Consider the following 13,562-nt stretch of genomic DNA (forward strand, 5'->3'; position numbering starts at 1 on the left):
TAATAAACCAACAGTGAGTAAAATTGTGACAGGAGCAAAAGAAGACACTTAAAATGTCCTCTAGATTTAAAGGGTTATTAAATAAATGATTGTAAAGGGCTTCAAACTCCTGTAAATGTGTCCATAACTTCAGGAATATTTCATCCTCACATGGGAGTAAACATAAACTCCTTGGCGTTTTCTTTCATGCAGCCCTCCTGGGACTCTGAAATACGAGTCCCCAGTTAACAGAGAGGAAGTTTCTTTAAGTCCTACATGATCCCAGAAAGTTTGCATTTCAGTCTTTACTCAGCTGCTGCCGGCTCAGACTGTCCTCCGCTGCAGAGGACTCATGTTGGCGGCAGCTGTCACGGTTTCCCAAACGCCGAGGTCGAAGGTCGAGCCGTCGGCCTCCGCTGACTGGTTCCCATTTGGTTTGGCCAACGTCAGACCCATAGCTGAGCTGACACAGAGGGTGATGGGTTGTTTTCACAGCGTTTTCCACTGTATCAGCTCCACGCCGCTTTTATTGCCGTCTTCCGGAGTTGAAGTGAGTTTTCTTTCTTCGGTCGGATAACGCCCAGTACCCTCTTCAACTCCCAGAAGACAATGAAATCCCCACAAAGACGGTTGTTCGCTCAACCGAACGAGGTTTCCCACAGGGTCAGAACCCCTCAGTCCGTCACCTCCGTGTTCACACAGCCTTCGCTTCACATACATGAACGTTTTTTTTACCCTGCTGTCCAAACAGGGGGGTTTCTGTGTCATCGCACACATGCACAACAATGGCATTTCCCATCACGTGCACCGCGCTCGGCTCTTCACGCTGTAATCCAGTAACGACTAGAACAATGCAGCAGTTAAGTGCTCATGTACATCACCTCGGCTTTAACTGGAAATGGCGTTCTGTGTGTGAGAATGAAGACGTCCTGGCTTATAGAAGGGAGAACTTTGACACTTGAAAATGTCAGATTCTCAGCAGCGATGAAAAGAAACTTTGTTGGTAAAGTTGAGCTTTAAAATGTGGAGTTCAGAAGGTTTTATTAAAGGATGATTGATGTGTGCAGTGAACGAGGCAGACTGGTTGGAAAATAAACGCCTCATGCGGGGCTGCCTTCATGCGTCTTTCCTGTCAGAGTTAAAGGTCTCATGAAGTAGTTTTGAGTCTTTAGTTTCTGCATCAAACAGGATGTTGGGGTGGAAAAGACAGAGTTAAAAAGTAAAGACTATAAACTTACTAAAATCACTGTCACTCCCACTCAGAAATGACTACAAAGAAGGAAGGAGTGTGTTTCAATATCAGGGCGTCAAGTCACACTGTAAAAGATAAAAATAAAATTTAAAAAAAGGGAAAATTTGACCAGAAAAAATATATTAAAAAAACTATGAAATATTTTACTTAAAAAAAAATTGTATAAAAAATAAAAATAAACTGTGAAAATAACTGCAAATATTTGTAAAATAATGATATTTTTAGGTGATTGAAATACAGTAAAAGTTAAATCTTGTTATCAATTTTTTTTTTTTAAAAAGGTAAGTTGATAATATTTACAGTTTTGGCCTTTTTATTTATTTGTTTTTACTTTTTCAATTTTATGGTTAATCATTTCTTTACATTTTTAAAATTACGGTCAAATTCATACCTTTTTTTGTGATTTTACCACAACTTACCAAAGCAGAGAAAATCTGAAAAATAAGAATAGATTGTTTAAAAAAAAATTGTTAAAAATATTTTTTAAACATTAATTTTCTGTAATTTAACAAAACGGGAAATCTGAAAAATAACAGTAGATTGTTAAAAAAAAAAAAGATAGTTTAAATTATATTGTAAACATTAATTTTCCACAGTGCATATATGTTTGAGGCTTTAAAGCAGGGAGCTCCTGATAAATAACAAAGCTGCAACACATGATTGTTTATCATTGACTAATCTGATGGTTATATTTGTTGAATGTATAAATTATGTGGGGAAAAGTGAAAAAAGTGATGACATGAGTCTCAAATCCCCCCAAAAACCTGTTCACTGTCATACTAGGCAAAGAAAAGCAGCAAATAAGTGTAATTAGAAGCCAGAATCACAGTATATTCAACATTGTTGTTTAAAAAAATAATAATAATCGACTAATAAGGCCAGCTGTGGATTCCACCTGCAGGTTTAGCCTTATCACAATTATTGACTGACATCATTTTGCTGAAGTTAGAGTTAATATTAGTCAAAATTAGAACTGAAATTTGATGACATTCGCAGAAAAGTCATGTTTCAGTCACTATTTTCCACCATTTACGCCTCTTCTTCTGCTGTGGTTTAATGCCACCAACTGTTCATCTCGAGGCATTCAACTTCTAATATTCATTCTGCATTTTAATGAGCATCTTTTGACATTAATACTGTGAATTTATCTGCACTGCCAAGGGCACATTTTGGTTTTAACCCAAATGAAAAAGACGAACCCTGGAGGAGGCCATCCGTCGGATTTGCAGCAAGAAGGTGGAAGCTAAAGGCGATAATTCCACTAATGTAGAACTAATAGAGGCACAGAATGAACACAAAAACATGGTTGAATCATCAGTCATGTTTATTTATATGACAGTTACGCATCAACCAAAATTTTCTGATCATGACAGTCTGACTGTAAACGTGGCCAAAAACAGGGTTACAGTTTATTAGATGAACTCTTTGCATATTCCTCCGGATGCAAAAGTTTGAAAGAGTGTAGCCATTTGAAATAAGAAAAAAATGTTGAAAATATAGCATAATTGTGAACACATACAGTGCCTAGAAAATGTGTTCATCCCCTTTGGAAATTGTCCCCTGAATGATGGTCAATTTAATTCGACTGTTTTCACAAGAATTTGCTCATAAAGCCCCTTTCTTGTCAAAGTGAAGACAGATTTCTACAAAGTAATACTGATTATTTACAGTAATGGCAATTAAATTTAAGTATATTGCGTAATGCTGACTAGAAACTAGGTCAAAACAATATGCAAAAATTATATTACAATTATTTTGACAGATAATGTGATTACGGCAGTGATTTTAGTGGGAATTTTAAAATGTACTTTCCACTGAAACACATATACAAAATATGTTGCCCGATGTCCAGAAAATATGGTTTATGGGTATGCTAACCTCTGTAGCACCACAATTCTTTCCTTATTATGGTATGTCATGATATATTCTAGTCTTATTTTCAGTTTTTTTTCCCAACAATATCTGGCACAAGATTTCCTTGGGATTAATATAATTCTAAATTAGCTTAGCTTAATTTAGTTTAACCCAATTTAACCCATTTTATCTTAGTTTAATGTAAATTAATTTAGCTTTACTTAGCTTAACTTAACTTATGTTAAGTTAGCATAGCTTAGCCCAGCTTAAATTAACTTAGTTTAACCCGATTTAACCCATCTTAGGTTAGCTTAACTTAACTTAATTTAACCCATCTTAGCATATCTTAGATTAGTTTAACATAAATAAACTTAGCTTTACTTAGCTTAACTTATGTTAACATAGCCTTGCTTAGTGCAGCTTAAATTAACTTAACCCATCATAGGTTAGCTTAATTTAAGTAACCTTAATTTAACCCAGCTTATTTTAGCGTATCTTTGCTGAGTTTAACATAAATTAATTTAGCTTTACTTAGCTTATCTTAATTTATCTTAGCTTAGCTTAGCTTAGCTAACCTGAACTGAACTGAGCCCTAATAGAATCATTACTAGTTATGAATAGAAAGTTGTCAGATGTCACTATAATGATGATAATACTTTTGTGTTTGCACACTGAGCAACAGCAGGTTTCCTACAGATATGATGATTATTCTTGTGATGAAGATTCACGATGACATTGTTGTTTTTTGATTGTATTTGAAGCGTATTTACTGCTGCTCCTGTAACTCTAACGTCTTCTTTGTTTGTTTCTTCACAGGGTCAGCTGTCTCAGGCTCTGAACGGCCTTTCAGATCGAGCCACCGAGGCCAAGGAGTTCCTGGTTCAGCTCAGAAACATGGTGCAGCACATCCAGGTACTAAAACACACACACAAACACAAATATACAGTTTTCCTTGATTACAACCTCCTATAATCTGCTATAAAAAGCTTGAAATCCCTTCAGATTTGCGCTGGTATTTTCTTTCCAAGGTCTATTCCCACACATTTTGTAATCCTCGGACTGACTTCTTGATGAAATACTAGAATTTAATTCCATCAAAGTTGAGTCATGTTCACCACATCAGCTAGCTAACATGTTTGAAACATATGAGCCTTCAGGTGTGAACATCCCTCCGTTCACACTCAGCAGTATCGTGTGCTTAAGTCCAACATATTGACCAGGACTAAATTTAGATCCTCGTGCGGAGACGAAGCTGTCGTCAGCTTAAGATTATAGGACGAAGGTGGGATTAAAAATCCGTTCTGATAATCGTCCAGCATTGAGACCCTGAGACGTGAGGGAGGAAAGACTCTGAGGGAGGAAGGGAGGTGAAGAAGAGGAGTGAAAACATGAGAGGTATGAAAATGGACAGTACGAGGCTCAAACGTTGCTCTGTGATCTCGTGATTCACGTGATTTTACTCTCACACTTCGTCTGATAGATGATGAAACTGGAGGCAAACTCTTCTTCGCTTATTGAACTTTGCTATAAATCTTATCTACATTTCAGTGTTTTTCTTGCTACTAAATTCATGTTAAAATACCTGGAATCTCTTCCCACGTTGAACTTGCATCCACTAGAAAATCCCTGTATATTTGCTTCACTTTCTGTCTGGTCTTGTTCATGTTTTTATTTCTTTTATTGATTGAGCGTCAACATAAATTGGCCTTTTTGACGATAATTTACAAATAAGACTCTTTAATGTCAGAGTGAAACATATTTCTACAAATCAATACCAATTAATTAAAATAATGCCAATTAATTTTAAATATACAACATAATACTGACTAGAAACAACGCCTGAAGAATATTTTTTTTAACAGCCATATTGTGATTATTTGAAAAATCATAATTTTTACATTTCCTCTCCACTGAAACAAATAAAATAAATATGATGATGTGATTTTGCTTTACCAAACAAGCATGATCAGCCAAGACAATTTTTATACGTTTATTTACTAGGGACAGAACAAGAAGCATTGTTACAATAACCGATGCCATGTTCATAGGTCAATAGCTAACAGCTAATTCGCACAATATGGTTTGGAGATCAGGAAATTTCTGTAGCACAAAAATGCTTCATTTCTAGTAATATGCTGTGATGCTTTTTGCCTTCATCAACAAATTGCAGATCCTACAATCCAAATACTGTACTTGTCTTTTTTGTAATTCTGATAACTGCTCTGCTGAAATATCGAACACTTGAATCTTAACAATAATAATATTGTCATCTGCGATATTACCGATGACTGATCTATTTTTCTGTGTGCGTTTGTTTGTCCTGCAGGAGAATGGTGTGGAGTTCGAGGCCTGTTTGGTGGCTCAGTGCGACGCCCTCATCGACGCCTTGAACCGACGTAAAGCCCAGCTGCTGGCTCGAGTCAACAAAGAGCACGAACACAAGCTGAAGGTGAGTGAGCCTGAGGAGATCCTTCCAAACAAACTCAGTCTCTTGGGTGGATATTAACCCTCTGAAACAAGCAGTTTCTGGCTGTTTTTATGTGTTCCTGTCACATTTTTCCTCACTGTGGACTCATTTTTCATTGTAATATAAAGTTCTGCACCATAAAACTATGACTTGAAGTAGAAAGAACTCAAAAATAAATGTGTCTGTGCAGAATAGCACACTAATAATGCCATAAATCATAAAGAAATGGAATCGACACACACAACAATAGATATTTTACAACTTACATGTTGATTTAGTGAAAACACAGCCTGCAGTTCAACCAAGAAGTCCTTAAATTTTTGTCTAATGTCTGTTGCTCACAGCTGACTCATTAATACCTTTATGGCTGTGCTGTAAAATGCAGATTTTTTTGTTTGTTACAGAATTTAGTCAAAATGTTTTAATTTTGGTAAAATTTAAAATGAAAAAACAACATGAATTTAATGAAAAATGGCAATTTTAAGCTCAGATTTCGTTTCGTTGTTTTGATTTTTGTGCAGAACGGCACATCACACATGATTAACATGTGATGACACATAGAATGATGAGAATGGACTGAAATATGACAATTTTAAGCTCAGATTTGCTTAAGTTTTCACATGGAATGACACATATCACATGATTAGTTCAAAGACCGTTGGAAAGTTGAAAATCCAACGATTGTTTCTGGTTTGCAGTTTCTGGCTGTGAAAAATGGCAGAATTTTGGAGATTTTTTTTCTTACTCTTGAAGAAATAATACTGCACTGATTGGTGTATTGATTCATGAACTAACCAACTGCAAAGTAATGTTAAAAAGGCATTTTGTAAAAAATAAATGTAGTTGTTTTTTCCCTTAAAAGTGGCTGTTTTGGAGCTGGACCTCAAATTTTCTGTGCTTGCAATGTTGACTGGTGATAATCTGCCTCGAGTTTCATATTGTAGTGAAAAATACAAACTGGTGGCTCCCTGGTGGGTAAGAAAACCTGATTACACTGATGTAAAATGAATCTCTGACCTGCCTCGAAGGAATAGATGTTAAAAATTATTGTCTGTAATGATAAATTCTGATCTGGATCATAATTGACTTAAAAAAAACACACCATGTTTCCAGTCACAGGCACATTTTTAAGTCATTGATGGGCGATAATAAAGATTTGATGCAGCTTTGTGAGAAATTGAACTGGACTGCAGTGATTTCTGACGTATAAATTGGTGCATTTTCCTATAAACCATCTGCAGCTACAATAAATACAAGCGAGAGGAGGGAAGAGCAGAGATACATTTGTGCTGTACAGCATCCAATTTCACGCTTGGACGCTCGGTGGAATCGATGTTTCACACGTGTAGGTGGTTTAAGAAAAGCAGCCTGTGCATGGAAACGTGAGCAGATTCACATGCAGCTCTGACAGGTTTCCATGCTGCTATTTCATTTGTTTTACATGTGAAGAGGCAGCTTGTAGATCAGTCGCTTGTTTACATTTAGCCAACAGAAGGTTCTCTCCAGGGAGAAGCTGTGATTATCAGAGCAGTTTTACACCTTTTTATTGCTGTATTTTGTCTTTACATTCTTACCTTCTGCAATCTAAGAGCAATAAATAAATTATATTCGATAAGAAATGAATGATAGATGAAGGCTTTTGTAGTGGACTTTGTGACTTGCAGGCTGATCATGAAGGTTTTTCCTGATATTTGACTGTAACTTTGGCACATAAATATTCGAATAATCAGCAACAGGTTGCTAATTCTGGCACAAATCAGTAATAACAAAAAACACTGACTAAAATAAACCGAATCAAAGAGCGTCCTTCTCCTCGCTGAACACCTTGCAGGCTGAGGTGGGAGAACAGTGTTGGGTTTGTAGGCGTTTTGCTGCAGTGTCAGCAGTAATACTGGACTGTCTGAGCCAGATGGCAAAGCTTTCAGTTTACCAGCCAATCTGCATCCGAGCCTTCTGAGAAGTGGCTAAAATTAGGAGATCATGACAACAACTCTGCCTTGGAGATGAGGTGAGCAGCTCCAGAGGAAGATACTTGGCATGGAAAGGAGCTGAGGTGGTTCGAGGATGTTTTTTGGAGGTTTTTCTGGCGACGTCCAGCTCAGAGGAGACCCTGAACTCACTGGAGGGATGATATATCTCAGCTGGCCTGGAGGAGGAACTGGAGAACACTGGTGAGGAGAGCGACATCAGACATGTCCTCTGGATATGTAGATGATGGACGGATGGTGAAAGATTATCTTGACAGCTGATTGTGGAGCAGCAGCAGCTTCAGTTCATGCTAGTCGTTTCTGTTTGACGTTAGCTTTGTGAGTAACACTTTCTGCAGCCTCTGATTGTCCAGACTTTATTTATGCAACACAAATTAAAACAACCTGGACTGAAATGTGCGTAAAGCCAGACAGAAAACATAACAAAAAACTTTGAAAATCATCGATTACAAAATACTAAAATATAAGACAAATGGGATAAGAATTTGTAAGATCGATTTCTAAAATAAAATAAGGTCATTCCATCTCCGATCATCAAATATTTAGAATGTTTTCCTCTCCACCATCTCTGACTTGTGTGAACTTTTTATAGCATAAATTGCTGATATCTGTAAGGACATTTGTGATTTTTTTTTTTTTGCTTGATTTACTAAATACTTTCTGAGCTAAATTTAAAAAATGCCGGTCAACGTACTCATGACATTTTTTCATACAGAGATATTTGAGACCATTTGAACGACAATATCTCAGAAATTATTTCAAGTAAAAGCGTCTCATCATGATATTGATTCAGAGGTCTGTGATTATGGGTGCATTGAAATATGAAAATCTAATTCCCATCTTTGAGCACATTAATGAAAACCCTAATAATGCAGAAGTTAGTGACGTTTTTTGAACCACAAGTAGTTGCATCTCAAAATTTTACAGAACAAAACATAAAAAATACTTTCTAATGTGAAATTTTTACTCAAAAGTGGGAGAAAGATGTTATTTCTTTAATTTTAATCACTGATTGAGCAGGTATGACCAGATGAACCACAAAATTTTGCTAGATAGTGTAAGTAAAACAGTTCTGGAGTTTCAAAATGTTTATTTTCTTTTACTATTAGCATATTTTTTATTTTTCATACCCCATTTTTCAGGCATCAACCCTTGTTTCGAGCAGATTTGTTATATTCTTTGGGAATTATCTCTGCAATAAGTCATCTAAACAGAACAGAGGTCTGTCATTTTAAAATTTTAGCATTTTAAATATGTATAATTTATGCTTAAAAAAAGTTGGAGATGGTTAAACTGAAGGCTCCTGATGATTTTAGATGGAAAAACCCAATAAATACTAAAATATTAAGACCATTAAGTTCAAACAAAAACCACTGGAAACATGGACGTCTTGAGATTTTTCCTAAAAATGTCAGTGGAGGAGGAACACGGGGCAGAAAGATTTCCTTTATCGACTATTCTTGATTGTTTACAACTAAAAGCTGCTGTTCTAAGGATCTGAGAGTCAAAAATGCTGAAGTATAAAATATTAAACCCATCGCAGCTATTAAAAACTGCAGGTGTTCCACTCATTACCTGCAGGTGTCGCCAGAAATAACAAGATAGAAGCGTGCTTTCTTTACCTGTAGATGGCGCTGGAGTTTGAAATATGCTTCATGTTGAGTTGCACTTGGAGTCTCTGGTTTTGCATGACACTGTTTCCACTTTACATGACATCTGTCCTGCTAACGGATGGAGATTTGATGATGTTTCTTGAGGGACATTGAACACATTCATGTCTCCAACCTGAGGAATTTCAATGAGTCCAGGTGCAGATGTGATCCCACCTGTCAGCTCGGTGTCTCCACGTGTCGCTCGCTGAATATAAATACAGGAGAATCACATTTCTCCATGACAGATCAGATTTTTTTTGTGCTTTCGGTGTTGAGCTGCTGCCTTCCTCTGGGGCTTCCATCAGAGGAGTTTCCCACGGAGGCGCCGGTGCAAGAAAACTCATGTTTCCTTTTTTTAAATCTCCTGGAGGGCAACACTTTAGGTAAATATCAAGCAGAGTAAAGGGAGGAAGGAAAGGGATCAGTGGAGATGTGGTTTGTTTCCTGCAGTAATTGGAGCCTCTCTGACATGAGCAGCCAATGGGATGTTTTCTGCTTCATTAGCATGAAGGTTGACCTGCACCTGTGTTCGCTGATGATAATGTGTGTTTTCCAGGCGCTCAGATGGGATTTATTAGCGGTAAAACAACAAACCAGCTCCGCATTTCATACATGTCCAATTAAGACACTAGTTATTTGCCCTAATTTATCCCAATTCGATCACGTGAAGCTCCACATAAAAGCCCTGAGAAGCGTAGGAAACATGAAATCAATTCAAACGGCGGCTGCTGCAGCTGACTTGGCATCACCGACGGAGCTTCCTGCTGTGGTCGCCATGGTGACTGAGCTCGTTGTTTGAAGTTGCGGAGGCGAGAAGTAGTCCTTCACGGTGTGAGTCAGGTCCCTTTTTTTTAATATTTTTGTTCCAGCACATCAGGAGGACTGACCCATGAGTTTGTTTAGAGGCTCGTCTTTAACCCTCTGAGCCCCGAGCAGTTTCTCTTTATTCGCTCCACATTTTTACTCATTTTTCACTGCAATATAAAATCCTACGCCTCTATGGAAACAGCACAACCATGACTAGAAGGAGAAACAACTCAGAAATATTTTGGGTAAAATGTGGCAAAGTTATAGTACTGTAAATTGCAATAAGAGGAAAAGTGAAGTTAATTTATTTTATTTTTACAAAAATTGATAAACAAAAAAAAGGAAAGAAGCGGTGACTCTACTCGATATAGATATTTTACTACTACACAGCCTGCAGTTCAGCCGAAAAATCCTTCAATTGTGGCACGTCATTGCAGCAAAGAAGAAATTTTAGTTTTTTAACAGAATCTTGTGAGAAGACGGTTTATTTTTAGCAAATTTTTAAATGAGTCGTGTAGAATATGTACATTTTGATTAAATATCACGATTGTAAGCTTGGATTTGAGTAAGATTTCTTCATAGATGAGAATTTTAAGGACAGTCAGAAATGTATAAAGCTTATAATTTACAGTTTCTGTATGTTAAACTGCGTAATTTTTGTAATGTCTTTCAAACTGTGGGCACATTTTTCACCACAATGTAAAGTCCTATACTTCTATGGAAACAGAACAACCGTGACTAAACGTAGAAATAACTCAGAAATAGGTTTTGTGAGGTGTAACAAAGTTATAATGCCTCAAATCCTTTAAAAAAAGTTAAAGTTGTATTTCTTTAATTTTTTATTTTACAAAATGAAAAAAAAAGATGTGACTAATACTGGAAAAAAATTACGATCATTCTTCATACTGTAGATTTTTCACTATTTAAATGTTTAATTATTGAAACACTGCCTGCAGTTCAGCCGAGAAGACCCTAAATATTTGTCTTGAGTGTGTTGATCGCAGCTGAGTCACAAATACCTTCAGGGTTGTGTTGTAAAATGCAGAATTTTTGGTTTGCTACAGAATCTAGCGCAAACTACTACTTTGTGAATTTTTTTCCATACTTGTCTTTTATTGGCTCACTGTAAACACTGCCTGCAGTTCAGCAGAAAAGTCCCTGAATTTTTCTAATGTGACTGTATGTCCCCGCTGAGGCGCTGATAACTTCACTGTTGCAGCAAGGAGTGCAGAATTTTTAGTTTTTTACAGAATTCATTTTGACCAAAGAGATCGTTTTTGACAATTTTTAAACGAGACATTAGAAATAAAGTGATTTTGACGGAATATTATGATTTTTGAGCCTAGTTTTGGTTTAGTTGTCCAACAAAACTGGATGTCACACATAATGAACTCAAGTATTTTACTGATATTTGGTATTTTTGTAGTTTTCTGTTTCTCATAAATGGTGTAATTTTGGTGATTTAAAAATGTATATAACCTGCCTTTGGCATCTGGGTTTGGGGATTTTAAGGTTTCTACTGCATTACACATAAGAGCGACCACAATTTATGACAAAAATTTCGACCAAACACTGCATTTGTTGCCATTTTAATCCTTCAAAAAGCTGACTGAAACCATCTCCACATTACTAAATTCTAATGCTATTGGGCCTGGAACTAAATCTCTTTTGAAAATCCAATTTAACTCCACATTTCGTGTAGAAGGAACATTGAATTGAAATATTTTTGCTCTCCTGATTCAGCCTTCGAACCTCCATTGTGCAATACTTTTTGAATATAAACTCCAGGTCATTAAACCAGAGATTCTCAGACACTGAGGACGTGAGCAGGGCAGCAGCAGCCCTCTTCATCGCCTGAAGGACGGTTCTGTTTTATGCTTGAACTGAAAATTGCATCCTTAATCTGATACTGGAAGCAATTTTAAAAGTTTTTCGATTGTTTCTCCTCCTTCCGGGCTTCCATTTTTCTCAGTTTCTGTTGGAAAAGATATGAAAATCACTTTACAAAAGGCTTTAATCTGGTTTAATTGATGATCCATCACAGTTTGGAGAGTTTGCTGTAGAAAATAGGAGCTGCGTATCCAGGAGCTCTGAAAACTAGCTGTCTTGAGTTGATTGCAGAACAACTATGGAACCTTAAACTAACTAAACAGAAAAGCAAGCATGTTCTGTGTACATTTTAAAGTTCCAGTTTTGAGCTTCCCACAAGCACTTAAATGCACCAACTTGAGAAATGTTAAAGGAACAGTTTGACATTTTGGGTAATTTTTGCTTTCTTACAGTGTCAGTGCAGAATATTGTACAGAATATTTAATGTTTGTTATTCAGAAATGAAGCTATAGCCAGAAAATTTACAGCTTAATTATTAATACAATGACTATAAAGTCAAGTCATCTCATCTCATCTCATCTCATCTCATCTCATCTCATCTCATCTCATCTCATCTCATCTCATCTCATCTCATCTCATCTCATCTCATCTCATCTCATCTCATCTCATCTCATCTCATCTCATCTCATCTCATCTCATCTCAAACTGTCCAGCAACTTCAAAACTCATTAATTAACCCTCTGAACCCCAAAGCCCATTGGTTGGTTCAAAAGGCATGTTATCTTTTTTAAAAATCACAAAAATTGCACCATTAAACATACACATCTAGAAACTGTAAACGAAGGAATCATCACATTTTTCCAGCGGTCCTTGAACTACTCATCTTTAGCGAAATCTTATCTAAGGCTAAGCTTAAAATCGTGATACTCCTTACATTCATTTCAATGAAAAAAATTACCAAAAAATAAACTGTTTGCTCTAAAAAGATTCTGTGACAAAACAAAAATTCTGAGCTTGTTTGTGCCACCATGAGGATAATAGTGGCTCAGATGTCGCCAATGGTCTCATGACAAAAATTTAAGGACTTTTGAGTTGAACTGCAGGCTGTGTTTTCACTGAACAGATAGGAAATAAGTTTAAAAACAAATTCAAAATGTAACTAGTAAAATACCTATAGTATGTAGAGCCACCTTTTTTTTTCCAATAATGGTATAATCTGTGGGGACTTCTAGAAATGTTGATTTCATTTTTTTTCAATATTTGGACTAATGAAAAAATGAATTAAATTGATTTTTCTTTTCCTTTTCTGGGATTTATTACACTTTAACTTGAGTTTTCTCTATTTCTAGTCGTGGTTGTTCTGTTTCCATAGAGATGCAGGACTTTATATTGTAGAGAAACAGTGAATAAAAACGTGACAGGAGCAAAAACAATGCCCAGAAACTACTTGGGGTTCAGAGGTTTAACACGTATCTTGTTTGATTACTTGGTACTAAAATCAAAATGTAAAAAAACTAAATGTGCCGCATTATTTCATAGCCAAGTACAATTAAATGAATTACCATCATGACAAGATTTACTTGTTTTCGTGCAGATTTTCCTGCTGTTTCTAGTCTTTTTGAAGCTTAATAACCTAATAGTGACTTCATATTTGATGCACAGATCTTCGTATTTAGCTCTTAATATGAAAGCAGGGACTTATCTCTCTTCAAATGTCAGATTATTCCTTCCAA

General features: G+C 36.3%; 1 protein-coding gene across 2 annotated transcripts in view; it reads left to right on the plus strand.

The window, feature by feature from the left end:
- LOC111584722 (E3 ubiquitin-protein ligase TRIM9) overlaps positions 1-13,562 on the plus strand; it is a 63,159-nt gene that overhangs the window by 17,478 nt on the left and 32,119 nt on the right. For both annotated transcript variants that reach the window (XM_023293947.3, XM_023293948.3), the window contains exons 2-3: positions 3,902-3,997; positions 5,412-5,534. In XM_023293947.3, the coding sequence (XP_023149715.1) occupies positions 3,902-3,997; positions 5,412-5,534 (219 nt within the window). The remainder of the gene's footprint in view (positions 1-3,901; positions 3,998-5,411; positions 5,535-13,562) is intronic.

The sequence above is a fragment of the Amphiprion ocellaris genome, chromosome 20, assembly GCF_022539595.1.
Source record: "Amphiprion ocellaris isolate individual 3 ecotype Okinawa chromosome 20, ASM2253959v1, whole genome shotgun sequence".
Taxonomy (NCBI): domain Eukaryota; kingdom Metazoa; phylum Chordata; class Actinopteri; family Pomacentridae; genus Amphiprion; species Amphiprion ocellaris.